Source organism: Budorcas taxicolor, unplaced genomic scaffold (genome assembly GCF_023091745.1).
Source record: "Budorcas taxicolor isolate Tak-1 unplaced genomic scaffold, Takin1.1 scaffold381, whole genome shotgun sequence".
Taxonomy (NCBI): Eukaryota; Metazoa; Chordata; class Mammalia; order Artiodactyla; family Bovidae; genus Budorcas; species Budorcas taxicolor.
The window spans coordinates 39366-67229 of NW_026292240.1; the positions used below are offsets into that span (position 1 = coordinate 39366).

A 27864-nucleotide genomic window follows, 5' to 3' on the forward strand; every position below is an offset into this window, starting at 1 on the left:
CCCCGCCTCCGCCGCTTCACCCTTCGTCCCCACGCCCCGAAGGTTACAGCTATCCCTGTCCCTTTAAGGGGGCGGAACCAGGGCTCCGCTACTTCCGCCCCAAAGCCACATGGCGCCAACCGGGAGCTGAGCGGGTGAAGGCGAGGAGAAGAGCGCCCCTCAAAAAGATGGCTACGCCCCGGGCGCCGCGTTCGCGCCCGGCGGTGACGTCACTTCCGGGGCGGAGGAGGCTGAGTGGTGCAGTGAGGGACAAACAAAAGGAGGCGCCGGAGGGGCGCAGTGGCCGGCAGCGGGACAGAGCGGCAGGGGCTCGGGGCTGCCTGCTGGGCGGCCGGGCGCGGCGGGCCCAGGTGAGCGGGTGGGGAGGGGAAGGGGGCGCGAGCTGTCATTTCTTGAAATCAACTCCTGGACGTCCTCGGCCAGCTGCCCGGCCCCAGGCGCCTTGGGCAGCTGGGACTCTGCCCGCCGGGGCTGGCTCACTGGGGGCCTCCCGCGTCAGCTCGGTTCTGCCTGCCTCCGGGTTCCCCACGCCCTGGGTCACAGGGGTCCCCCCCAGCCTCTCCCCGGCGCCGCGGCGCGCGAGCCCCCTCCCAGGCACCCTAGTGCCTCCCTGCGCTCTACATACCGGGAGTTTCCGCCTCGGCTCCCCCAGGTCCCCTTGTCATCTCCTGGGTTCCCCTAGATCCCCACCCCTCCACACACACACACTCCCCCACTTACTGGAGGTTCCACCTCTGGGCCCTCTCCTTGGGACCTTTTCCCCCACCCCTTTTCAAAGGTTCTCCTGGGCTCCTGGCCCGTTCCTCTTCCCTTGGAACCCTCCCTCCTTTGGATCGGGCGGGAACTGTGCCCTGACTTGGGTGGGGGGAGGGCAGATTCGCTGGCGAGGCTCTTGGGGGCCTGTCTGGGCTGGGGTTCCTGGGAAGCCCAGTACAGGCGTCTGAGGTTCTGAACCCTGCCGGTGTCTTGTGCATCCAGATGGGCCTGAGAGCCAAGTCCGATGAGGTGCGGGCCAGAGACCTGGCAAAGTTGGCTGCCCAGCTGAAGCAGCATAGCCATGGGTTCTTGAGGCTCTCTGATGATTCTGCTTTCCCCTGGTCTGGACTGGAGTGAAACCGGGATTGGGCTGATTCTCTGCCGGTGCCAGTGCTGCCTTTTTTGGGAAGGAAGAGAGATGGTTGGGGGTGTTTCTGGCAGCAACCTCCTCCTGATGGGGACTTGGTTGGAAGGGTGGGGCCGTCTCTTCCCTAAGGGCTCTTTCCCTGCCTTACCCCCCTGAAGCCTTTCTGGGATGAGGTGTGAGGGAAAGGGAATTTGGGCCTAAATTGTAGAGGAAGGATTTGGTGGAGCTTAAAAGCTCCCAAGGGCCTCTCCTACCTTTTCCATTAGGAATTACCTTATTCTCCTGACGAACTGTGTATCCTGCCAGCTGCGTAGACAGACGGGCAGACAGACAGACGGGCAGACAGACAGACTGGAGGCAGGAGGAGGAGGTCTGATGTTGGTGGCGCTTCTTGTGGAGGGGATGGGGGAGTGAGAGTTTGTTCAGAGGGACTGGGCAGCGCCTTTGTGAAGGTCAAGTTTGGCTCTGGGCGGGGAGGGGGAGGCAAGGACGGATGACTTGTGCTGGAGGGCTGGCTTTTGGAGAGGTGCTGGGGTGTGAATGACTGGCCCCCGCCACCCTGTATTCCCAGTTTTAGAGATTCTTTGGGGTTACCTCCCATGCCCACTGGGCCTTCCAGGGGCTGTGGAGCACACAGCAAGGGCCTGAGGAACGTTTGTGACTTCCCCCTGTAACTCACCCAGATCCTGCATCTCTTGGGCATGCCCACTAGGAACCTGTTTATTCTGCAGACTTCAAGTGGTCCTTCTGGACAGTGGGCGCTTGTGAGGATTGTCCCAGTGGGTCAGAACTCAGGGGGCTGGCTTGGCCCGGACCTCGCTTGTAGAGTTGAAGGGAAGGGATCAGCCTGTTCTCCTTACTCTCCTGAGAGTGGAGATGATTCTGGGTTTTCACACACTGATGGTGTAAGACCTCATGGGGAGTCAGGTGGGTTAGATGTGGGGCTCTAGAGCCCAGCACACCTCCTCTCCCTGCCTTGACTCATTCATTCATTCATTCATTCAACCATCCTTTGGTAAGTGCCTGGCCTGAGCCAGGAATGGTGCTAGGAGAACACGGTCCCTGGCTAGTAGTCTGGGAGGAGAGGCAGACAGGAAAACGTTGACACAGTGGCCAGCATAATGCTAACAATGTCTCAGAGGCAGCCCCGAGGAAAGACGCATTAGCTGTGGCTTAGTGTGCAGGGGAGTGGTCTGTGTGTGCTTCCCGGAAGAGGAAGGGTAAGGAGAATCAGTGCCAGTGAGTCCTGTGGCCTGAGTTCTGGGCCGGCCTCTGCCATGGGCAAGTGACTGGCTTTCCCAGCCTCGGTGTAAATCCCTCTCCTTGCCAAGTCAGACGGGGGTGAGGGTAGAGCCTGGCTTCTGTGCCTTCATGGACCCAGGTGCTTCTCTGCCCAGCCGCCATCACTCTGCGTGGGACTCTCTGAGAGGCTGGAAACCGTCTCTTGCTTCTTTCCTCGCAGCAGAGCCTGGGCATTGAGCAGCTGTGAGAAATGTTCCATGGCATAAGCAGCTGAAAGGCGCCACGATCCCTTTGTCTGTGTAACCATCTCCCCCCACCACCACCCCTTTCCCCTTCCTACTCCTTGTCGTTTCCCTCTTCACTAATGGCTGGGCCACACTCCCAGCACCTGGCTGGTTTAAAGGCTCCCCCTCCCTGGGAGAGGATGAGATGGTTGGAGGGCATCACTGACTCAATGGACACGAGTCTAAATGGACTCTGGGAGATATAGCGAAGGGCAGGGAAGCCCCCGCGTGCTGCAGTCCACAGGGGTCGCGAAGCGTCGGACACGACTGAGCAACTGAACGGGAGCAACAGCCCTATAGTGGTCTGATCACACTTCTCTCCCCACCCTCCTGACCTGTGAGCAGTTCTGAGCAGAGTGCCTGGCATGGAGTACATGCTCACTAAACGCTCCTCGATTGTGGATGATGGTTGGATTTTGTTTTCGAGTTGAGCTGAGGGCGTGTCTCTGCCTGGATCCGGCTCACCCCTCTGCAGCTCACCTCTCGCCACTTTCCGCCTCCAGCCCTGGATCCAGCCAGGCTGAACCGCTCAGCGTGCTCTAGAAGTCATGTTGTCTTCCCTCCAGGCAAACATGTGCTGTCCCTTCTGCCTGGAATGCTCTCTTTCCAACTCCCACTCTTTCCCAGGAAGTCAGCTTAGGCAACACCCTCTCCAGGGAGCCTTCCCTGACCCGACTCGTCTGGGTCTAGTGCTTCTTCCCCGTTCCCAGAGGGCCCAGGTTCCCCCAGCAGAGCCCCAGGTACTCAAGAGCCAGTGATAACTTTTGCCTTGGCATCTCCCCAGTAGACTGTCCGATTCTCTGGCGTCACCCTGGTCCAGACCGGGCAGCGAGCAGGGGCTCTGAAACTGTCGGCAGCCCAGCAGGTAACGCTGATTCCCACACACCTCCCTGCTCACGGTAGCTCTTGCTTCCTCGTAGGCAGGCGGCTTCCATGGAGCGAAAGGAATGCCAGGACCCTGCCCAGACAGACGTGGGCCAGCCTCAGCACCATCAGCTAGCTCACAGATAGCAGAGCCGTCCTCAGGGTAAGGACTGGGCCCCCTCCCTCCAGGCCACCCTCGGCCCCCAGGCAGGGGGCAGAGGGCAGTGTCCCTGTCCCCACAGCCCTTTGCTCTTGCTGTAAGGCCAGGGCTTCTAGGACAGGGGTGCAGAAGACAAAACTCTTCTTCCTTCTCCCAACTCAGGGGTCAGCTGCATAGCACTGGGGCTTCCCAGGTGGCGCTAGTGGTAAAGAACCTGCCTGCCAGTGCAGGAGATGTGGGTTTGATCCCTGGGTCAGGAAGATCCCCTGGAGGAGAGCATAGCAACCCACTCCAGTATTCTTGCCTGGAGAACCCCACGAACAGAGGCGTCTGGCAGGCTACTGCCCACGGAGTCACAAAGAGTCAGACACGACTGAAGCGACTTAGCACATATATGCACGCCATACCCAGCAGGTGTGAACCTGCATTGTGAACCCCTGGCTTTTGTCAGTCTTAGGTGGTGGTTCATGCTGTCTCGTGACCATGTTTCCCAAGGTATGTTCCGTGGGACACCAGTTTCTCTGGGCACAGTGGTCAGGTGACTCCAGGAACAGTAACTTGTCATGGTCCGGGCTGCAGGACCTCTCAGAGCCTTGACGGGTGTCTCAGAGCTGACTGAGAGCGTGAGTCTCTGAGAGAGAGCCAGCGAGTTGTTTTTCCCCCACACTGTCACGTGGACATCTTTGAAGATGGGGGGGGCGGTGTCTTGGCCTCTGCTTTGGAGAACAGTTCCCAAAGGCAGGAGTGTCCACCGGTTAGAACCCAGACGCTGTGGTCAGACCTGGGTGTGAGTCCCAGCTGCCAGATGCTCGATAGGTGACTCTGGGCCAGTCGCTGTGCCTCTCGGAGCCTCAGTTTCCTCATCTGTGAAAAGAGGGTGATATTAGCTCCTTGCCTCCCTTGAGAGTATCTTGAAGATTAAATATGTCAGTACAGGGAAGGTGGCTCAGGGTGTCCTCAAACATGTTCTCTAAGCATAGTGGGTGTGGGTATAAGCTGCTTAATTTGTAAAACAAACCCAATCAATGATTTCTTTGGTCATTTGTGGAAGCTCAGACAGTGGCCTTGATCCACCCTCACCCACCTCCCCACCCCTGCTGTTTATAGACATGGAAACCGGGGCTCAGAGGAAGGAAGCAACTCATCGGGTCGGGTCGGAAGGCAGGGATGTGGGGCTGGAGCCAGGTCCTGGAATCCCAGACTGGGGTCCTTTATTCTCCATGCCTTCACCTCCCACCGTGGCTTTTTGTTAAGGTAGGCCTTGCCCTCCTCAGCCTGGATTTTAGAAGAAATGGTATCTCCAGGGTTTTTTGTTTGTTTGCTTTGCTTTGCTTTGTTTTTGTAATTACCAGCAAAGTTGCACGCCCTCATGTGTTTTTTTGTTTGTTTTGTTTTGATTTTAATGCCTTGTGGAAAGCTCAAGTCTCCTGTGGTCCCCGTCTCCAGAGACCTGAGAGGGGAGGGCTGGATTTGCCCGCATGCATTGTTAGCATTTGCCTTTTTTCCTAAACTCAAGTCCGTCCTGTTAGAGCTGCTGGTTTGCTGCTTTCTCCTGTCTCATTGCACAGTCCTCCCTGGACCTCTTTCCCGGTGAGGGTCGAGCTGTGGGTGAGTCCCGCCAGAAGGCCCCTACCCACTCCCGTTCCCACAGCGCTCCCCTGCCTCCCCATCCCGGGGTTTCTGAGCTGTTTGTCGGGACATTTACAGCAGCAGAGGGCGGTGGGAAGTGCCTGCTGTGTGATTCTGTTGACTGTCTTGTTTACTGGGACAAGGTCAGCAAACCCCAGGCCTGCCCCGTAGGAGTTTCCTGTTGGTTTTGAAGAACTCTGCCAGCACCCCCTGCCCCAGTAGCAGAGGCCTGAGCTCAGTTCTCTGGCCAGTGACGAGCAGGAAGCAGCACATCCTACTTATCTGAGATCAGAACTCCTCCTCCTTGCCGGGGAGGAATGGCCTGGGCCAGCCCGAGAGGTTTTGGCCTCCAGGTCTGGGCCCTCTTCTGTCTGCCTGAGGCAGGGCCACAGTGTGGCGCTGGCCTGAGCCTGGCCCTGACTCAGTTCACCAGGCCGTCCTGGTGGATGGTTTGGTCTCGGTCCCCCGAGCACTCCTCTTAGGTTTTAGCCTTGAGAGTGGACAGGCGAAGCGAAGGTGGGGCGCTGCCCTGGGGCCAGGATCTCAGGATACCCCGCTGGGGCGTAGATACCTCTGGCTAGATTTTTCTTTTTCCGGCAGAAGGGACCCCTGGGTAGCCTGATGGGCAGAACCACCCTGAGAGTCAGGTCTGTGCAGAGGTGCGTCCCTCTGCTGGCGGAGCTCAGCTTTCCATCCAGACCGTCTGCCTCTCCCGTTTCTTCTTCCCAGTCTTTCCTGGAATCTTTTTCCTTCTGGCACGGGCCTCTTTGGGCCACCTCTGGTGGGGGCCCCAGACCTGGCCTCTCGGTGGACGACGCTCTGCTCGCCTTCCTTCTAGCAGCAGAGCCTTCATGTCCATGGTGGCTGTGGTCCGAGCCCAGGTGGCGGGCTGGTCACCAAGAAGTTTGCCATCTGACACACCACAGTCTCCTGGTTGAGGGCGCATTACTTTTCCAGGTGAGGAGACCAGGGCTGGAGGTATGAAGGTTCTTGCTGGAAGTTGTACAGTTCAGGTGGTAGAGCCAGGACGTGGACCTGGGTCTGTGTGTCTGGACAGCTGTGCTTTTTTTTTCTGATCGGTACCTGTTTTTTTTTTTTTTTTCTTTTCCTTTCCATTTTTTTTTTATTTGGCTGCACCGGGTCTTAGTTACAGTATGTGAGGTCTTTAGTTGCAGCATGTAAGATCTAGTTCCCTGACCAGGGATCGAACCCGGGTACCCTGCTCTGGGAGCACAGAGTCTTAGCTACTGGACCACCAGGGCAGTCCCAGCCTGTGCTCTTTCTAGCCCATCTCTCGTTTGTCTTTTTCTCTAGGTTCTCTGGCTTGTGGGTACTTCAGAGTTGTTTGGGAGCTTGTTCAAAATGCTGATTCCTCTGGACCCATCGCCACAGGCCTGCAGCGACTGAGTAGGGGGTGGGCCCAGGAATCTGCATTTTGAAGAAACTCCCCAGGCCGTCGTGGGGCTGAGGACCTGCCAACCATGCCGGTGAACACTGACCAGGGCTTCTCCACCGGCCCTGGTCTCAACCTCCATCTGCCACCAGGCGCCCTTGGCATGGAATCAGGGCTGGGCTCCCTTGGGCCCCGGATCTTAGTGACTTCCTAGCGTGTGTAGGGTGGGAAGGCTGAGGTTTCTAGAATGACTTTTCCTCCCAGCCACAAACATCTCCCTGCTCTCTTCCCCATGTGTTTCTATTGCATTTCACATCTCGTAGGAAGTTCTATGTTTAACCGTCTCTTGAGGACTTAAAACCTCCAAATTAAATGGACACTGAGATACAGCCTCAAGTCTGGAGCCATGTTCCACCAGAGAAGCAGCTGTAAAATTCCACGGCTCTCACATGCCACCTGGGCACCCCAGAGGCACCTCCACCAACCTCATACCCCTGGCAGAGTCGGCCTGTGGACAGACATGCCAACTGGGTAGGGCCACACAGAAGTCCTGCCGTCACATCTCCTGGCTGGTAACCTGGGGGCAGCCCTTTCCAGTCTGGAGAGCTGGGCAACAGGCAGCTTACCCTTGGCCAGGCCCCCCTCACTCGCAGTCCCCTGGGACCTCGGCAGATGCATCTGTGACCTCTCTTCGGGGCTTCTGCCCACTTTTCGTACCCTGTCTGGAAAGGCGGTGCTGGTGTTCAAAGCAGATCAAGACCTGTCTTCAAGGCCCTTCTGCCCCGCATGGAGCCAGACCCAGATCTGGGCTCCCTCCCAGAGTTTCTTAAAACTGTACCTAAGAGACCAGAGATATCAGAGGATGGCCTTCTGGAGTTCCTTGCAGAGACCTCGATTCCAGGTACCCCTCTGGAAACAGGGATCTTGTCCCAGGAAGCATTTGCAGGGTTCTGCGTGCCCAGGTAGGCCCAGGAGACCTGCTGGCCTTCGAGACAGGCAGGCATGCAAGGGAAAGGCAGACCAGACGGGTGGCGGTCTTTCCCGCCATCTCCTAGCTGTGTGGCCTCAGGCAGGCCAGTTAACCTCTCTGGGCCTGACTTCACACCCCTAAAGGGACTGATAAAACCTCCCGTAAAAAAAAAAAAGAAAAAATCAGCTAACATTACAGAGTCTTTCTATGAGGCAGGCTCTGAGCCAAAAGCTTTCTATGGACCGCCGCCTCAGTCCTCACCGCCGCCCTGACCAGGAATACCATTTCCTAGATGAGGAAACCAGGGACCCGGGAGGGAAGTGACTCCCAGGTCCATGCGCCAGTGAGGCGGGGAGCTGTACCAGGTTCCCGGAGGTTGGGAGCCGAGGCCCTGGACGCGCCAGGCCCGGTGCTGACGCGCAGGCCACGTCAGTGACCCAGAGCCCATGGCAGTAACACACCCGCCTGGTGGGGCAAGGGGGCCGGCCTGAGCCTCGGACCCGGCCTGCGGCCTCTGTGTGCTTGGCCGCAGGGGAACCAAGGTGGGTGTCCTTCACCGGTCACCTTTCCCCCAGGAGGCCACCGCACCCTTGCAAGAGCGCTTGAGGACCAACCTGTTTGGGAGGCCCGGCCCACATGGAGAGCAGTTTGGAATGGAAACTTGTTCCCTCCCTGCTCCAGACTGCCTCCCTTCTTCTTTCCCCGAAAGTGAGGGTGTGCCCTTCGACGCAGGGCGCATGGAGCCAGGCAGCACCCCCAGCCCACAGCTGCTGACTCACCCCGGTGGGTGTGGGGGCCTCAAGGGCAGCGCCGGCTCTGGGGCGGGTGGGGGCTGGGTGTCCCAGATGATGGGTGGGCCCTCTCCTCCCCCCGCCCCCTCGCCATCCACCCCTACCTCCGGCCCCTGCTCTGGGAGCAGAGGAGGCCCCAGGGTGCTGACCGAGGAGCAGATTCACAGGCCCAGAGTGCACCCAGGGCAGGGCCAGTGACCCAGTGTCTTCCTCGGATCTCTTGGGAAAGGCCCTTCCCCCTTCCCTGGGAGAGCCTTGGAGGGCCAGCCTCCTCAAGCGTGGTACAAGGAGGGGCGAGGGGGCCAGCCTCGGCCTCCCCTCCCTCCCGCCTGAGAAGTATTCCCAGCCTCTCAATTTGGGTTTTAACAAAGGGCTCTCTGTGCCCTGTTTACCCACAGCCTGGCCGGCCTGCCACGGCTCAGGTGTAAAACCCAAGCGCTGCGGGCTGGCGTGGGGGTGGTCGGAGCCTGCCTGCTTGGCCACCCTCTGGACGGAGGGGCGGCATGTCGTTTCTTCGACTTCCTTCCCCATCTGCGAGAGGCCCTGCGAGGACATCAACAGTGTGGAGCGGGCTTGACCCCTCAGGGTGGTTCTGCGGGTGGCTCGCCAGCTCTCTGTCTGGTCCTGGAGTCCTGAGCCGGGGCTGCAGGAGTGCAAGGCCCTGGAGTGTGGCGTCTTGAGTCCTGGGAGGTCCTGGGGGCTCGGGGATGCCTGGTCTGTGCTTGGAGGGGCTTGTGCTTGGGGCTCAGCCCTCTCTCGGGTATTTGTTCCCCAGTGAATTCTGGGAGGGCTCTCTGCAAAGGCAGGTGGATTAGATCAGCACAGTGCGTCTCCCTGTGTGCCGGCCTTGGGTTGTGCCATAGACATGCACTGTGCTCTTTTTAATTCTCACACTAAGCCTCTGAGATTGGTAGTATAACATTCCCATTTTATAGTCGAGGAAACTGAGGCTCAGAGAAGAGCACTCATTGGCCCCGGGCTCTGAGCCCACCCACACTGAGGCCTGGCCTCCCCGCGCCCCATGTGCGCGTGTTAGGGCACACCTGGGTAGGGCAGGCAGGAGCGGGCAAACCTTTTTCATACTCAACAGATAGCAAGTACTAGTTCTTGTAAACTATTTTACACTCTTCAGAAAGCACACAATGAGGAAGGTCTTTTGTTTCTTTTCCCAGTTATTTTTTTCTACTCACAGAAGTACCAGATTTGAGTACCAAACATGGAAATCATAAAGTATTTGTCCATTTTGTAACATTTTATATCACTTTATAATACATGATACATCATGTACCTTAAAGATTGGTCAGCATTGTTTTTTTTTTTTTTTGACTGTGGCTGGTGGCTCGTGGGATATCAGTTCCCCGACCAGTTATTGAACCCAGGTCACCACAGTGAAAGCTTGGAATCCTAACCACTAGGCCACCAGGGAACACCCAGCATCTTTTATTATTACTTAATATCTCTTGGACATCTTTTGGGTCACTGTATACAGATATGAGGTAGGTAGCATTGTTTTTGTTTTAAAGTTGCAAAAAACAAGTCTTGGGCTAAATAATTTGCCTGGTGTGTTGTCGTTTAGTTGCTAAGTTGTATCCAATTCTTTTGCGACCCTATGGACTGGAGCCTGCCAGGCTCCTCTGTCCATGGGATTTCCCAGGCAGGAATACTGGGGTGGGCTGCCATGTCCCTTCTCCAGGGGCTCTTCCCCACCTGGAGATGGAACCCGCATCTCCTGTATTGGCAGGCAGATTCTTTATCACTGACCCTCCGGAGATTCACTGATTCGCCTGGAGTCATGAATTGTTTCATGTACAGCTGGATTTGAACCCGCATCTCCCCAACTCCAGAGCTATTGCTCTTCACACTCCCTGGGATCTGTCTGCCACCATGGGGAGAAGAGGGGCCCTCTGGGTTGCCTCAGGAACCTGGTCTCACTTCTCCATCTGCGGGTGCTGCCCAGTGGAAAGGGTCCGACTGCTTCCTGCTCACTTTCCGCGTCTCCCTGGGGCGGGGAGGACCAGGCGGGGGTGATGCTGCGCTGCGCAGTATCGTCAGAGGCCACAGGTGCTGCTGCGCCGGCCAGGAGCAGGCCAGGTAGAAAGAGTGGAGTCTGCTGCCCTGGCGATGGCCTAGTAGCTGCTGCCTCCTTCTGAGCCCCGCAGGTGCAAAGACCAGAGAGCAGACCAGTCCAGAGGGGGAGAAACAGATGGTTATTGTGGTGAATTCTGTATGAGACAGTTTAAGCACCTGCAAAAGTTATGAAACTAGAACAGATATCTTTGTACCCAGGACTTAGCTTTGCCAGATCTTAATGTTTTGTAATTGCCTCAGATACACACACACACAGATGCACACACATACACATAGAGATACACACACACACACACACTCTCTCTCAAATCATTTCAGATGCAGTTGAAGCCTCTTCCCCAATCCCATTTTCTTCCCTCTTTAGATGAAATTACCAGCTTGATTTTGGCGCTCTCCTTGCACTTGGTAAAGAATCTGCCTGCAATGCAGGAGCTTCAGATTTGATTCCTGGGTCAGGAAGATCCTCTGGAGGAGGAAATGGCAACTCACTCCAGGATTCTTGCCTGGGAAATCCCACGGGCAGAGGAGCCTTAGAGGGCTACAGTCCATGGGGTCGCAAAGAGTTGGGCATGACTTACTGACTAAACAAGAACATGCGTGTTTCTAATACCTGTGCCGCAGTTGGGTATATACATTGCAGAAAACCTTAGATAATGTGTGTATTCTATAGCTTGTTTTGAGGTTCAGCATTGTTTTGGACATTGTTTTGGGAAAGAAATGACAACCCACTCCAGGATTCTTGCCTGGAAAATCCCATGCACGGAGACTGGTGAGCTGCAGTCCACGGGGTCACAGAGAGTTGGCCTCGACTAAGCACTTCACTTTCACTTTTTTTCATGTTGATACATGTTGATACTTTCATGGCTTCAGCATTTCACTGTATTCTCGGAGTAATTCATCCTTTCTCCTGTTGTTGGATATCTAGGTTTTTGACTTTTTGCTATCAGGAACAACTCTGGAGTGATCATTTTTGTCCGTGGCTTCACACATACATGTAAAGCAACCCTCAGAGCCTTAGGAGCCAAATTGCTGGGTCAGAGGATACATGCATGCATTCTATCTTCTCATCTAAGAATTCAACATTTTTGGCCAATCGCAGGGGAATGAAATGGCTGGTGATTGTCTTAATTTGCATTCCCTGATTAACAACAAGATTAAGAATTATTTCATACGTGAATTTCCATTGTGTTTTTTTTCTGTGAATTGTCTATTCATGGTTTGCCATTTTTTTTTCCCCTATTAGTTTGTCTTTTCTGTGTATCTGGAGGAGTTCTGGCTTTGTTCTGGGTATTAATCCTTTGGCAGGTAAACCCACTGCAAGTGTCTCCTCCAGGTCTGTGGGTGCATTTCACTTACTAGGTCCTTTGATGTGCGTCCATTTTAACTGTAATGTGGTCCATAGATGAGCCTCTTCCCATAAGGATTTGTACTCATTTGGGATAAGAGATCTTTCTCCGTCCTAAAGACATTAAGGTGGTCTGTTAGATTTTTCTTTAAACATTTGCAAGTTTTGCCTTAGGTCTTGAATTTATTGGAATTTATTTTCCTGCAAGTCGATAGATGGGGCTGTGCTTTTCTTCTGTGGGTAACTAGGCCAGCTCCATTTATGGACGCCCGTTCTTTTCTCCCCAGCCTGCAAAATCGACACTGTCACTGTCTACGTTTCCAGAAATTTTGGGGTCTCTTAGGCTTGCTCGGGGCTTCCCTGGTGGCTCAGAGGGTGAAGCATCTGCCTGCAATCCCAGAAACCCGGGTTCGATCCCTGGGTCAGGAAGATCCCCTGGAGAAGGAAATGGCAACCCACTCCAGTATTCTTGCCTGGAAAATTCCATGGACAGAGAAGCCTGGTAGGCTACAGTCCATGGGGTTGCAAAGAGTCAGACACGACTGAGCGACTTCACTTACTCACTTAGGCTTGCTCTTCTGGTCCCCTGGTCCATCTGTCCATCCCCACATCAACACCGAATTGGTCGAATTCCGAGGCCTTTATAGTAGGTCTCCTCCCACGTTAGTCTTCCCAGGTATCGTACCTGTTCTTGATCCTTGGGAATCTTGATTTTTAAAAATCTTTTTTTCTTAATTCCCTGAGTAACGTATTCTTATAACAGAAAACAGAGGTAAGTCTGGGGTTAAAAAAAGGTTATAAATGTCAGTCTAATGTCACTGTCAGTATTTTTTAAATATACGTCTAAGTTATTGCAAAAGGCTTATTCCTCTATCATGGTCTCGTTACCTCCTTTTTGCATTGAAGATATTTTGTCATGTCGTCAGGTCATCAAGTGTTTTGCTGTAACATGTTTTCATTGTTTTATAGTATTCCATCATCAGATCATTAAATGGGTATTTAACTGATCACCCAGTAACAGGCATCTGGACGGTTTCCAGTTCTCCTGGGGTATAAATAACACCACGGTGAATGTCCCTGTAACTAAACTTTTGTCCTAGAATCTTGCCCTGACGATTGCCCACCTCCTTCCTGTCACCTCCCCCTCCCAGCTCAGCCCAGTTCAGCAAACCTTTACTCCACTTTCTGTGTTCCGGACTCTGCATGGGGGCTGGGATGAGTCTGGAGCGGTCCCTGCCCTGCAGGGCTCCCAGCCTACCTTGCTGACCTCGCTATGGGTAATCTCTTGCCCATGAGCTTTCACGTGGTGCAGCTGGGGTGAATCCCAGCTCGCAGTAGCTTTAAGTGATGCCTCTGTTCTGGAAAAAGGGTTAGAGCAGAGGACAGCAGGACACACGGCCTTTTTGTCTTTCTCAGCCGCCTGGATTTCAGCCCTTTAATCTTTATCTTCTATTCAGGATCCTCTCCAAATTCTCCACCTCTTGGGGTTGAGACCTGACCCAACCAGACTCCCCATCACCGCCCCCACCCAGATTGCCCTCTGAGAACCACAAAAGAACACCTGAACTCTCCACCTGAGGGCTCAGTTTTTCTTTCTTTTCTTCTAGGCTCTATTTATTTTAAATTCTATGCTACTTTTCAATCACAAAGGTAATGCCTGCTGGTAAAGACATTACAGTTTCCTTTCATCCTGCCTCCTGTTCCCACTCTTAACAGGGAGCCATTCCCCAAGTGGGTCAGGGTTTATCAACATGGCAATGTATTTATTTATTGTTCTGAATCTCGCTTTATTTTCAAAATGGCATTACACGCAGAGCTCCTTTATTCTGCTGAAAAGGCACTGTTGCATTCTGGCGGCCTCTTGAAGGGACCAGGATCTGCTCACCGCCCGCCTCTTGTGTGCCCGGCCTCATCTAACTGTGTCCCCATGCCAGGTGTCAGGGCCAGCATCGCGGGCGCTTTTCCTTCTGTTTTCTTCCATCATGCTCCGGTTCTGTGCTCTTTTCATCCACCCATCAGCTGTCTGCTGAAGTCAGGATTGCCGTCGGGGGCCAGGTCTGTGCCTGTCTCAGCCTCATTGCACAGATCGGGGGACCAAGGCTCAGAGGGGTGAAGTCCCCTGCCCAGCGTCACTCCACTGCTGAGTGGCAAAGCCTACCTGGCCCTCCCTCTAAGCCCCCATCACCGTACTCCTTGCTCTCCACCTGCCTGAGGTTCCCCCCGCCCCCCACAGGTTGTCTGGGAAACCTCACTTACTCCTGTGACTCCCTTATAGTCCGGAGAGTTTGGCAGGGCATCTGTTACCACGGGCATTTTATCACAGAGAGACGAAGTCTGGGCTGCTGGAGGTGCCTCCCCCTCCCTGCTGGCTTTAGGCAGGGGTGGCCAGGACAGTGAGTGAGTGTCTGGGTGATGCCAGTGGGGAGGGAGGTGTTGGAGTGAGCCGAAGCCTGGATCGCACGCCCCATGATCCTTGACTGCCTTATGCAAAACGTGGGCACACCCATGGGAGATTCTGTATTCCTCTCCTGATGGGGAAACAGGCCCCAGAGAGTAGCTCTTGCACACCTCTGCTGGGGGCAGTCCTGGCTGCAGAGGCCTCAGTGCAGGAAGGGGATGAACGCACTGCCTGCAGGAAACTTTCTGAAAAGGGCGTTTTCTGTAACTGGGAGAAAAGGTCCCCACTCCCTTGAATCTGCCCCCTTTACCTTATAGTGCTTTCCTGACCATCCCCAGGTAGGCCTGGGGTAGCTGTGGGGTGGGAGCTGCTCCCTGGAAATGCTGCTTGTCGGGGCTCCACCCCAGATCTGGGTTGAAGGTGACAGGCAGTGTGACGCTGGGCACATGACCTCTCTCCCCGAGTCTCAGTTTCCCTATCTGTAAAATGGGCATGTGGAATATTAGTCAGCCTGGAAAAGGAAGGAAATTGCTTCCTTTTCCTGGCACCTGATACTCAGATGGTAAAGAATCTGCCTGTAATGCGAGAGACCCAGTTTCGATCCCTGGGTCAGGAAGATCCCCTGGAGAGGGCATGGCAACCCACTCCAGTATTCTTGCCTGGAGAAACCCCATAGACAGAGGAGCCCGGCAGGCTACAGTCCATGGGGTGGCAAGGAGTTGGACAAGACAGCGACTTCCACTTTTACAACATGGAGGCACCTGGAGGACATTATGTTAGGTGGACGAAACCAATCCCCAAGGGACAAATAGCGCATGATCTGCTTCTGTGAGGTCCCTGGAGTAGTCAGATTCATGCTGCCAGAAGGAATGGCGGTGCTCGGGCTGGGGCGGGGAGGGGGAGTCAGTGCTCTCGGTGGAGACAGTTTCAGTTTTACAAGACCAGAAGAGTTCTGGAGGTGGGTGGTCGGTGATGGCCGAGCAGCAGAACGAACTACCTTACGTGTATTTTACAGCATTGAGCACTCCTGGGCTCCGAGGGCTCTGGGCTGGGCCCTCATTCTCAGAACAAGGAGTGGCTCCAGCTGTGGGTGTCTCCTCACCTTGAGTCACCAGCTCCTCGGCAGGTCCCTGCGCCGGCCCTCCCTGCCTGAGGGGGCTCTGCTCCTTCTCCTGGGGAGGGCTGGGCAGGAACCGGGAGGGAGGGGCGCCCACAATTGCCTTAGCTTCCTCCCTGGCCCCCACCCCCACTCTGCCGGGCCAGCCCACCACCCCCAGGCCACGCCCTTCCCCCACCCCACTTCTTCCCCTTGCCTTCTCAGGCATGCTCTTGATACCTTTAGCGCCTGCTGTGTGCGGCAGGCCCTTGCCCTCCAGCAGCATCTGGGCGGAGATTGAGGATGGATGACAGCCAGCCCAGGCTGCCTGCTGCCCTCTCTGCCCAAAGTGCTTTAGAAGCTTGGGATTCCCTGGGCCTTTCCCAAAGCCTTGCAAGCAACCTGCCCTGACCACCCGGCCGTCTCTTCTTGGGGACCCATCCAGGGCAAGGCACCACATCCCTGGCCCCCTGGGGACGAAAGCCTGGGCCTTGGTACCTGTGCCTTCTTTCCAGATTTCCCCCAAAACGCCATCAGAGAGGGGCGGGGAGTTGTCCAGAATCCCACAGTGAGTTAGTGGCAGAGGCCAAAACGTGGTACAGCTAGAGAGCAACCCCCCACCTCGCCAGGTCCCCCAGTGAGGCCAGGCCTGCCCTTGTCAGCTGTGTGGCCTGGGCCCCTGGCCTGACCCCTCTCAACCCCTGTGTCTTCTCCCAGGGCTGAGGAGGTGCCAGGAGCCCCCAGGACCATCACAGGACTATCCCCTCCACGAAGCCCTTCTCAGCAGGGAGGTGTAGCCATGGTTTACAGAGAGTTCAGAACGAAAGTGTTGAGGGGGCCAGGAGGAGCCAGACACACTGGGTGGACGGGATGGTCTCCCCCTTGGAGCCTCCGGGTCCCTCACCTGTGATGGAGAGTGGACCTCCCACCTCAGACCCAAAACAACGTAAGCAAAGCCCAGGACAGCAGGGCCTGGTCCTCCTGGTGCGAGAGGCAGGCTGTTCTCCATTGCGTGACACACCCACTCCCCCGAAGCAGCAAGGCTGCAACCACATCCTGCCTGGTCACAGACTGCCCCCACCCCCAGTGCCTGGCAGTCTGCCTCGGCGGTCCCAGCCCCGGACTTTCCAGGGGCAGGCTCTCGCACGCCCTCGGGCCCTCGGTCCTGTCCCCTCCTCCCTTCCGGTCGCCAGACTTTGGGCGGCTGCCTGGACGTGGACTTGGGGAGCCAGGAAGGGAGGGAGGAGTTGTCGGGGTGTCATTCAGCTGTTGGGGGGGGGCCGGCTACGTGATTCAGCATCCCCTGGATGCCCGCTCGCCCAGGAGTGTGGGTGGCGCGAGGAGCCAGTTGGTCATTAGAGGGCCTTCCTGCGGGGTGGGCACTTACCAGGAGGGCCGACCCCCTGGGCTGGAGCCGCCAGCCCAGGGCGGGTAGTGGTGTCTGCTGGCCCCACGGTGACCTGAGCTTTGGGAATCCTGGCAGGAGGGGGTCAGGAAGCAGGACTCCTGGGCTCCACCTCTTGGCACTGCCCTGTGTGGGTCCTTGAGCAGTGGGGGGACAGCGAGCCTGAGCCCTGGGGAGGACTCGCGTGGGGAGGCTTCAGTTTGGTCTCGGCTCTGCCCCAATTGTAGAGTGACATTGGGCAGGTGATGCCGGTGAGCCTCTCAGTTGTCCCCATCTGTGAAATAGGGCCCTGCATCTGGATGTCAGAGCAACTCCACGAGGTGGACCCCGTGGTGAGGGCTTAGCCTGGTGCCTGGCACGTGTCCGTCTGTTGAGCACCCCGCTTCCCTCAAGGGCTCTAGGTTTGCCTCCCTCCTGTCCTTACCCGTGCGTGCCCACGATATGAGCATCTGGCGTTTGCAGGGAGGCCCTGTCCTCCGAAGTGTTTGTCACTATTAATACTATCAGTAATCAAAATAAGGTCCCCAGTCTCATAACCTGGGGCCTTTGTGCCTCTCCCCACAGACCCATTTGTCAAAACACAGGTATTTAAATCTTGGTTTAAAAATCTAGACTCTGGATTAGAAAACGGTAAAATGTAAAAATCACATTTTTTTTTGCAGGGAATGTTCTTTTTAAAAATTTTTTATTTATTTGGCTGCACCGGGTATTGTGGCCTGTGGGATCTATTTCCCTAACCAGGGATTGAACCCGGGCCCCCTGTGTTGGGAGTACAGAGTCTTAGCCACTGGACCCTCAGGGAAGTCCCCAAAATCATAATTTTATCTGCGAAAGGACTGGAAGGTTATCACTCAGTGAAAAGTTAACAGGGGTGGGTGACTCTGGGTGGTGTTCTTACAGGGTTTTTTTTTTTTCTGTCCATAATGCTTTATACATTTTCCTGATTGTTCTCCAGTGAACACCTAGTCCCTTTCTTGTCTGTTACAGCCTCATGGCCCTAGCAGCACTGTAAGAGTGACGTGTCCTGGCAGGGTGCTCCCTGCTGGCCCAGGGATTCAGGGTTTCTTCGCGGGTTCGTTTTGTTGCACACCTTCCCCCTGGCTGCGCTTCCTGAATGTGGCCTCGAAGTCAAGCGTTAAAAAAAAACAGACTCCCAGGCTCTACCCAGGACCTGCCGAATGGGACTCTGCTGGGGGAGAATCTGCTGCTGTTCTAAATTTCTTTACAAACACACGTGGATGCACACAGCCGGAAACAATCTGACGTAAATGCCCTCAGCGTGTGACCCTGTCATCCTGCTTTCTAGTCCTGCTGCCCAGCCCCTCCTCCAGGCACCCGTCATTACAGCCTGCTGTGTGTTTGTCTTTCCTGCCGCTCTCCCCACACACCCAGAATCCTGTGTGGCCGTATTTACACGCACACACACGTGGAACGTTTTAAGCTTCCTTATTTGTTCTGTAGAAGCTAATTCATAGTCCACCCCCTCTTCTACACTTGGCTTTTCTCACACTTTGAATAAATCTCTTCAAGGACTTTGAATTAATCTCCTGGTGGTCCAGCGGTTAGGACTCTGACCTCTACTGCAGACGGCCTGGGTTCAGTCCCTGGTGGGGGAATTAAGATCCCGCAAGCTGTACGGCCACTCTTAAGATCACTGGTGTGGCTTCATGGCTCCTGGTTCTGAAGGAACTGTAAGTTTTCAGCTGGCCCCTGTGGTTGGTCTTATCATTAACAGGATGGGGTCTAAACAGGACTTCTGGACTGTTCCTGCTGGAAGGCGGGGGTCCCTATGAGGTTCTTTAGTGATCTGTCAGCATGGCCTGGACTTCATGCCTCAGCCTTCCTATCTGTGGAATGGGGAGGCTGCCCACCTTCCCTGCGGTGGTTTCCCTCCAGCCACCCAGTGACCATCTGGTTTCTGGACCAAGGCCACTCCGTGGGCTGCCCTGTGAGTGTTGCCCAGCTAGTGTGACTCACAGCTAGCCTCGAGGTGGAATTTTGGACAATGGGTCCATAGTCTCCTGCCCCTGCCCCCCGGGTCTCAGAAAGTCCAGCTACCCCCCAGTAACCCCCTCCTGTGGTCCCTTTCAGGTTGAACCATGATTCCGGTGACAGAGCTCCGCTACTTTGCGGACACGCAGCCAGCGTACCGGATCCTGAAGCCGTGGTGGGACGTGTTCACCGACTACATCTCCATCGTCATGCTGATGATCGCTGTCTTTGGGGGCACGCTACAGGTCACCCAAGACAAGATGATCTGCCTGCCCTGTAAGTGGGTTACCAAGGACTCCTGCAACGACTCGTTCCGGGGCTGGGCGGCCCCCGGCCCAGAGCCCTCCTACCCCAACTCCACCATCGGGCCGACCCCCGACCCTGGCCCCACCGGCATCAAGTACGACCTGGACCGGCACCAGTACAACTACGTGGACGCCGTGTGCTATGAGAACCGCCTGCACTGGTTCGCCAAGTACTTCCCCTACCTGGTGCTTCTGCACACGCTCATCTTCCTGGCCTGCAGCAATTTCTGGTTCAAGTTCCCGCGCACCAGCTCCAAGCTGGAGCACTTCGTGTCCATCCTGCTCAAGTGCTTCGACTCACCCTGGACCACGCGGGCCCTGTCGGAGACGGTGGTGGAGGAGAGCGACCCCAAGCCGGCCTTCAGCAAGATGAACGGCTCCATGGACAAGAAGTCGTCGACGGTCAGCGAGGACGTGGAGGCCACTGTGCCCATGCTGCAGCGGACCAAGTCTCGGATCGAGCAGGGCATCGTGGACCGCTCGGAGACGGGCGTGCTGGACAAGAAGGAGGGTGAGCAGGCCAAGGCGCTGTTCGAGAAGGTGAAGAAGTTCCGGACCCACGTGGAGGAGGGGGACATCGTGTACCGCCTGTACATGCGGCAGACCATCATCAAGGTGATCAAGTTCATTCTCATCATCTGCTACACCGTCTACTATGTGCACAACATCAAGTTCGACGTGGACTGCACGGTGGACATCGAGAGCCTGACAGGCTACCGCACGTACCGGTGCGCCCACCCGCTGGCCACGCTCTTCAAGATCCTGGCGTCCTTCTACATCAGCCTGGTCATCTTCTACGGCCTCATCTGCATGTACACACTCTGGTGGATGCTGCGGCGCTCCCTGAAGAAGTACTCGTTCGAGTCCATCCGCGAGGAGAGCAGCTACAGCGACATCCCTGACGTCAAGAATGACTTCGCCTTCATGCTGCACCTCATCGACCAGTACGACCCGCTCTACTCAAAGCGCTTCGCTGTCTTCCTGTCGGAGGTGAGTGAGAACAAGCTGCGGCAGCTGAACCTCAACAACGAGTGGACGCTGGACAAGCTGCGCCAGCGGCTCACCAAGAATGCGCAGGACAAGCTGGAGCTGCACCTGTTCATGCTCAGTGGCATCCCCGACACTGTGTTCGACCTGGTGGAGCTGGAGGTGCTGAAGCTGGAGCTGATCCCCGACGTGACCATCCCGCCCAGCATTGCACAGCTCACAGGCCTCAAGGAGCTGTGGCTGTACCACACGGCCGCCAAGATCGAGGCGCCTGCCCTGGCCTTCCTGCGAGAGAACCTGCGGGCGCTGCACATCAAGTTCACGGACATCAAGGAGATCCCACTGTGGATTTACAGCCTGAAGACGCTGGAGGAGCTGCACCTGACCGGCAACCTGAGTGCCGAGAACAACCGCTTCATCGTCATTGACGGGCTCCGCGAGCTTAAGCGGCTCAAGGTGCTGCGGCTGAAGAGCAATCTGAGCAAGCTGCCGCAGGTGGTCACGGACGTGGGAGTGCACCTGCAGAAGCTGTCCATCAACAATGAGGGCACGAAGCTCATCGTGCTCAACAGCCTCAAGAAGATGGCCAACCTGACGGAGCTGGAGCTCATCCGCTGCGACCTGGAGCGCATCCCCCACTCCATCTTCAGCCTCCACAACCTACAGGAGATCGACCTCAAGGACAACAACCTCAAGACCATCGAGGAGATCATCAGCTTCCAGCACCTGCACCGCCTCACCTGCCTTAAGCTGTGGTACAACCACATTGCCTACATCCCCATCCAGATCGGCAACCTCACCAACCTCGAGCGCCTCTACCTGAACCGCAACAAGATCGAGAAGATCCCCACTCAGCTCTTCTACTGCCGCAAGCTGCGCTACCTGGACCTCAGCCACAACAACCTGACCTTCCTCCCTGCTGACATCGGCCTCCTGCAGAGCCTCCAGAACCTGGCCGTCACGGCCAACCGGGTGAGTGGCCCGTGGCAGGGCAGGGGTGTGTGTCTCTGGACAGTCTGGCACCCCTGAGTCTGGGGTCTGCAGCTGTGGTTCCCAGAAGCACCTAGGGGAGGAGCTGGATGAAAATCCAGATTCCCAGGTGGCTTTTCCCCCCGCCGCCCCCCAGCCCAGACCCGCTGAATCAGGATCCGTGGACTGGGGAGCCTGTCTCGACTGCAGGATGTGGCCAAGTTCTGCTAGGAGGGATGGTGTGCCGGTCCCCAAGGTGGCTTTGGGCAGGTTCCTTGGAGACGGGGATGTCCACAGGCAGGAGTCTTCTCTGTCAGGGCCCGGTGGTGGGAGGCAGGACTCGGCCTAGGGCTTGTGGTATCTTCCTCAGCTTGTCCTGGACCAGACTTGGAGCCCAGGATGGGCCCACCCAGGACAGAAACTGTGGGTGCCTGGTGCACCTCCCAGAGCCACTTATACCCTCTACCCTCTCTGCCTGTCGAGGGTGGAGAAAGGCAGAGTTGGGCTCCGCTGGGGCTGGCTTGTCACCACCTGTCTTTCTGGAGAGGAAATTGTGCAAACTGTCGTGGGCCTGCAGAGCTGAAGGCCACACCCTGGCGGTGATCTAGACCTTTCTCGGTTCCTCCGCACCCACCCCTTGCCTGTCTGGGGAAGCACGCCCCGCCCCCCCCCCCCCACCCAAGGGCCCCTCTGTGAAAGCAGGCGGGTAGAGGTTTGAGGGCAGGTGGTCCTGTGGCTTTGTGGCCTGGCCTCTGCCACAGCTGCCGGGGTGCCTTCCCTTTGCCCTGCCCACTCCTGCTGGGGACCTGATGCTGGAAGGAAGTCTTCCTAGTTCCTACTCTGGGTGGAAACCCTCTCGAAGGGAGGCAGGTGGTTTCAGGGAGGACAGCAGGGGCTTGCTTCAGCAGTTGGGAGGCAGCAGCCCCTGAAATGCCCCCATTCCTGGGAGGGACACGCCCTGTCCAGCATCACTCACACAGGAGGGTCAGGCACCCCAGACCTCTGACTGCTGGAACACCTCCGCTCTTCCCCAAGCGTCTCTCCCTGGGAACCAGAGATTGTGACAAAGCGTTCCTTTCCCCCCATATTATACGCATGCGCACGTATGAGAGCATACAGGGGTGACGGTCAGATCCCAGGCTGCTTCACTCTCGAGATCTGCCCCCAGGGCCCAGGACAGGCCCACTGCCCACCAGTCAGGAAAATTTGACTCCTGGGAGCAGCCCCATTTGGGGAGGAGGGGACAACCACAACCCTTTCTTCAGCATGTGGAGGGGGACCAGGCGGCTCCCCGCCAGATACCCAGTGGAGGAGGGTGTGGCTGGCCCCCAGCCGGGCACCCCGTCCTGCCCACCCTTCCCGCCTCCCCAGCTCTTTGCTCCAGGAGCAGCTGTCAGGGTCACGCGTTAACTGAGGTCACCCTTCAGGAAGCGGTGGTGGCGCAAGGCACGCAGTCCCTGAGGAAGGAGACCCTCTGGCCCCCAGTTCAGCACAGTGCTTCATCACGTCCTGTCCCCACCCCCTGGAATCCCAGAGGCCTTTGTAGGGAAAGAAAGTTCCTTCTAGCCAGACTTGGTCGGGCCCCTCCTCCTTCCCAGCGGGAGCCCTCCCTGCCTTCCTGCCTCCCTCTGGGCCTAGCGGTTCCTTGGTTCCTCGTGAGTCACCCCCCCCCCCCACCCCCGGGCTACTGCCTGTGAAGCGGACAGGGTGGGTGAGTGTGGGTCGACTCAGGCCCTCACCTCGGATTTTCTCAGATTTCAAGTCATGCTGACGAATACCTTGTTAAGGGTCATATTCCTTCCATGGTTATTTGAATATTCATTCATTGATTTGGCAAGTGTTCTCTGTGCACTCCTAGTGGGGAGCGAGGAGCCGGGGGTCCCCAAGAACCAACAAGGCCCCCTGGTCCATCCTGACCTCACTGCTTGCAAGGACAAACGGGTAACTCGAAGGTAGCACCCTGGACTGTGCCAGGGGCTGGGCTCAGCCCAGGGCAGGCAGGTCTCCTGGAGGAGGGGACGTCTCACCTGGCCCTGAGGGATGAGGAGGAGTCAGCCATGTGAAGAGAAGAGGGAACTTCTAGCAGGTTCTGTCCACAGGGAACTGAAAGCCGGGGGTGGACCGGTGAGCTGAGCCTCTGGAATTTGGACTCCCCCCACCACCGAAGCCAGGGCTGAAGGCATCTTGTTTTTCCTACTTGGTTGCAGATTACCTGCCTCGTGTCCCTTCCTTCCCTCTGCTATCTGACGACCTGGATCTTGACTCTTCTGTCCAGTGCCTGACTTGGGGCAAACTGTCCACCAAATTCCCCCTGACTGATTGAGGGAGGAAGGGTCTGCCTTGGAATGCAGAGAGCTGGCTCTCCCTGGAGCGCCAGGGAGGCGGGGGCGGGGCAGGACAGAGGTCCAGAGCTATAGAAACCTGCGTGCAGGGTCTTCCCTGCGGTCCAGTGGTTAAGGCTTCGCCTTCCAATGCAGAGGGTACAGGTTCCATCCCCGGTTGGAGAGCTAAGGTCCCACATGCCCTAGAGCCAGAAGAATGCAAACTTAAAAAAGAAACAATATTGTAACGGACTCAGTAAAGACTTTACAAGCTGTCCACATCAAAATAATTCTTTAAAAACAAACCTGCTTGCAGCTGTCAGGAGGGGGTGCGGCCTGTTCTCACTTGGCTGCCTGGGTGGCTGGAGGGTCCTTGAGGCAGGACGAAGCACCGGTTTTCAGAGAGGAGAGGGTAGGTTCCGTGTTGGGATGTCCAGGGGACCAGGTTAAGTCAGCCTGAACCTGAAGCTCAGGGAGTCATCCCCCAGGCTCCTGGGTGAAGCTCAGTCCTTCCTGAGTCTGGGAGGGGTAGGGGGTGGGCTAGAGGGTGGGGGCTGGGGAGTGTGGCTGGAGCCTTTGGGAGGGGCAGTGGAGAGCAGGGCCAGGCGGGTGGGCGCGCTGCCCGTGCCGGAATCGGGTGATGACAGAACATGGGCAGGTCCAGTGGGCGAGGAGTGGCCGCGGGTGGCTCTGGCCAGGTAGTTTCCAGGGCGGGCAGGGGTAGAAGCCGGCTCCTGGCGGGCCAAGAGAGACGGCATCTTTCTAGGCGGTTTGTCGGGAAGGTCGCAGAGGCTTCTGGGAGGGCTGTCTTGTTTTTTCCAAGGGCCAGATGGACTTGAGGGATAGCCAGTGTTGATGGGGGAGCCGTCGAGGTCCCTGAGGAGGTGGGCGAGGGCGGGATTGGGGTGATGGGAGTCGACTTCGTGCCTTCAGTGCACGAGCACACCTCAGGAGGAAGGACAGAAGCGGCCAGGGCGGGGGACCGAGGCATCAGAGCCACCTTCCCCTCCCTCTGTGGGGCCTGCAGAGAGCTGGCCGCAGAGCGGGGGTGCCCCAGGGAGGGAGTGTGTCAGGGGAGAGCCCCGATGTGAACCCCAGTTCTGCCACCCGCTGGTCCAGTCCTTCCCGTTCCCTGGCCACTGTCTGTGTCACCGGAGGAGGCCAGTTTTGGGTGCAGTGGGGTCTCTGGGAGGCTCTGGTCCTGCCGGAACCCACTTCTCATCTGTCCTCTGGCCTTCCTGGAAGCCATGCCTGCCCGATTCCTGACCATTGGGCACAGCAGTGGCAGGTTTGTAGGCCAGGTCAGGAGTCTCCTTTAAAACATCCACAGTGCCCCTCTTGGCATGGCCTCTGCCTGGCCTCAGCATCCTCAGCAGGAACATGCGGATGGTGACAGAGCAAGCTGCCCGTCACCCTTCTGTAGGCTCGGGGCCCATCCCCTGGCTCCTGCTCTGCTGGAGGTCTCCCTCCTGTCCGCCATATCTGAAGGAGCTGGTAGGAGAACAGGCTGAGGAAGTACTCATGTCTGTAGCTGATTGCTCACAGGAGGGCAGGGAGGAAGCCAGCCTTTATGGGGCTCTTCCCATGTGTCCCCACCTAGCTGCACCCTTTGCTCCTTGCTCCACCAACAGAGTGGACAGTTAGAGCACGGACTCTTGAGCCAGATTCATGTCTTGGCTCCACCGCTTTCCAGCTGTGAACCTCTCACCAGGCTGGATCCTTCAGGGCCTCAGTTTTCTCATCTGTAACGTGGAACAAGTGTTTCCAAAGTACTTGCAGGTAGTTCTGAGAGTTCAACTATTAATACCATCAGTGCTCAGAGTGAACCTGTCCTGTAGTAAGCGACAAGTGGGTGTTGCCTCTTATTCAAACTTTGCAGAATCAGGAGAGGGCCCTGAATGGCCAAGACTGGGCTCCCTGCACCCACCCTCAGCCTGTGACTTGACAGATAAGGAAACTGAGGCCCAGGAGGGGAAGTGACACAGCTGGGATTCTGACCCTGTTGGTGAGCTCTCCCTAGTTCTCAGCTGAGGTTATAGAGTTTTCTCAGCAGGCTGCTGTGCTTTCATAAATTGTTCTTAAACCCAGCAGGACCCCCAGCCTGGCTCCTGGTGAGCCCTGGGTGGTAGAGGAGGGGATGGAGCTGGTAGCAGCTGACTCCTGTGATTTGCTTTGGAAGGGGTGGGGGGTACCAGGTGCTGGGAGACAGCAGGGAGCATGGCACACCCAGCCCTGCCCTCTCAGAGTCCCTGGGTCTGCCAGTGACAGGAGATCAAGCAGTTTTACCACATGGAGGGATCAGTGCTGTTGGGGGAACATGGTCGCCTTAGGTTACCAGGAGGTCAAGGAAGGCTTCCTGGAGGAAGTGACAGCAAAGCCAAGACATGCAGAACACGGGGGAGTTAGCCAGACTCGGGCCCAGCTTGTGCTGGTCCCTGAGGTCCGGGGTAGCTGAAATGGGCATCAGAGAAGGTGCCAGTGCCTGGGGGAGGGAAGCCGGGGGCCCCGAGGCCCAGGTCCCAGTTGCGTCTGCTTCACTGTGCCCTTTTCTCCTTGCCTCTAGATCGAGGCACTGCCCCCTGAGCTCTTCCAGTGCCGGAAGCTGCGGGCCCTGCACCTGGGCAATAACGTGCTACAGTCGCTGCCTTCGCGGGTGGGCGAGCTGACCAGCCTGACCCAGATCGAGCTACGTGGCAACCGGCTGGAGTGCCTGCCTGTGGAGCTGGGCGAGTGCCCACTGCTCAAGCGCAGTGGCCTGGTGGTGGAGGAGGACCTGTTCAACACCCTGCCCCCTGAGGTGAAGGAGCGGCTCTGGAGGGCCGACAAGGAGCAGGCCTGAGCGTCCATGGGTGTGGAGCACGCGTGGCCCGGAGTGGGCGGCCTGCAGCTGGACCTCCATGCAGGCCTCGGGCCCAGGAACCCAGGAGCCCCGGATGGACCACCAGCCCAGCCTGTCAGCGGGGGCGCTGGAGCCGGGCCGGGTGACAGGACCGCACCTGAGGGGCTGGCCCCTTTTCTTCTCGAGACTCGTGCCCCCCAGGCCGGGCGCCTGAGGGGGAGATCAGAGACCTACACTCCGTCTCCCAGCGAGCACAGTATTTGGACAATCAGGGCCTGCTCCCTGGAGGCCATCGCTGCCCCAGAGGCTGAGCCGACGCCAGAGGTCCAGGGACACCTTCTTAGTTCTTGGTATTTATTTTCTCCACCTCCCGCCCCCTCACTCCAGATAACTTATACATTCCCAAGAAAGGTCAGCTCAGATGTGGGGGGTCTTAGAGGAAGCGTAGCCGTATTTCCGTTTTCCTTTTCTTGGTGGTCCCGCCAGCATTTAGCGCCCACCCAGACGTGAGCAGAGCGGTCCAGGGTGAACCAGCTGTGAGACAGTCACCTCGGAGGTGCCAGGCTGGGCTCTGGGGGCACAGCCTGTGGGAAAGCAGGCCGCCAGGCAGAGAAGCCAGGCCCGGGGTTTGCTGTCACAGTTGAGATTTTTTTTTTTTTTTTAAGGAGAAAGAAGTTTTTTGAAAATTGATGGTTTGGGTATCAAAAAGAAAAAAAAACTTAAAAAAAAAGGACACTAAAGGCCAGTGAGTTGGAGTCTCGGAGCAGGACAAGCGTCCTCCCTGAGCAGAGCAGCAGGGCACTGAATTAGCTTCCTTCCCCCGGGGTGCAGGCTGCAGGCTGCCTCCGGTCCGCGGTGACCTCGGTCCAGGAGTCTGTTTGTTCCTCTCCCCTCCTAGAGCGGGGATTATTTTGTTTTGTTTTTTTTGGTGTCTTGTTTTCTTTCTCCTCCATGTATCTTGGCAGGCCCTCGTTTCTGTGGCTGTTGGCCAAAGGGAATGTTCCGGAGCTGCCAAGAAGGGAGGGGACTCGGGTCGGCTAATCCCCAGATGAACGGTGCTCCGCCCCCGCCCCCCTCCCCGCTGTTGCCCCCCCCCCCACCGCCGGCCTGCCCCCTCACCCTGACGTTGTTGCAGTGTTAAGGAGTCCAGAGGAGCCACCTCACCTGGACTCTGCTTTCCCACCTCATGTGTCATGAGTTAGCCCAGTGCCACCACTAGCCTGAGCTGCTGACGTCAGCGCTGTCCCCACCTGGTGACGTGCCACCCAGTCCTTCAGCACGGGACACCTGGAGGCGGGGTCGCCACCGGGCTAGACGGGCTCTCCAGGTTCTGGATACGGTTTCTGTCCCAGGCGCCCAGCCCACGCAGCGCCTGGTGGTGGGAAAGCCAGCTCACTTTATTGAGATCAGTCTCCGGGGACCCCGCCATCTTCGATCGATCACTTGGACACTAAGGCACGTTCTAGCGTCTCTCGTCTTCACGATTATGTCCATTTGTCCATTTGTGTTTTCCGCGCCGTGTCATCAGATGTAATCCTCAGAAATAACGCACACTAGCCTCTGACAACCATGAAGCAATCCGTTACACGTGGGTCTGAACTTGTGGACTTGGTTCAAATAGCAAATAAACCTATAACAGAAAGTGGCCTTTGAAGGTCTTCAT

The 27864-nt window shown here is 56.8% G+C and overlaps 2 protein-coding genes across 15 annotated transcripts in view; one reads left to right on the forward strand and one right to left on the reverse strand.

The window, feature by feature from the left end:
* Nucleotides 1–50, reverse strand: part of LOC128071357 (kynurenine--oxoglutarate transaminase 1) — a 32856-nt gene extending 32806 nt beyond the window's left edge. For 6 of the 10 annotated variants that reach the window (XM_052664242.1, XM_052664248.1, XM_052664241.1 and 3 more), the window contains exon 1: nucleotides 1–24. The gene's annotated coding sequence lies outside the window, so the exon portion shown is untranslated. The other 4 variants (XM_052664249.1, XM_052664247.1, XM_052664239.1 and 1 more) reach the window with 4 other exon arrangements.
* On the forward strand, nucleotides 27–27287 carry LOC128071356 (volume-regulated anion channel subunit LRRC8A). Of its 5 annotated transcripts, none has more exons than XM_052664236.1 (5): nucleotides 27–350; nucleotides 3570–3676; nucleotides 4781–4927; nucleotides 18880–21044; nucleotides 25926–27287. In XM_052664236.1, the coding sequence occupies exons 4-5, from the start codon at nucleotides 18888–18890 to the stop codon at nucleotides 26199–26201; spliced, it is 2433 nt and encodes an 810-aa protein (XP_052520196.1). In that variant the 5' UTR covers nucleotides 27–350; nucleotides 3570–3676; nucleotides 4781–4927; nucleotides 18880–18887; the 3' UTR covers nucleotides 26202–27287. The 5 variants fall into 5 exon arrangements, with proteins under 5 accessions (XP_052520196.1, XP_052520193.1, XP_052520191.1 ...); XM_052664233.1 differs by lacking the exon at nucleotides 4781–4927 and adding an exon at nucleotides 18319–18479; XM_052664231.1 differs by lacking the exon at nucleotides 4781–4927.
* The last annotated feature ends 577 nt before the right edge of the window (nucleotides 27288–27864 follow it).

What these genes read in the sequence shown, in the direction of transcription:
- LOC128071356 (XM_052664236.1), top strand. Translation starts at nt 18,888, where the DNA reads ATGATTCCGGTGACAGAGCTCCGCTACTTTGCGGACACGCAGCCAGCG. An exon ending in TGGCCGTCACGGCCAACCGG is followed by an intron (nt 21,045 to 25,925) that starts GTGAGTGGCCCG and finishes CCTTGCCTCTAG; the next exon opens with ATCGAGGCACTGCCCCCTGA.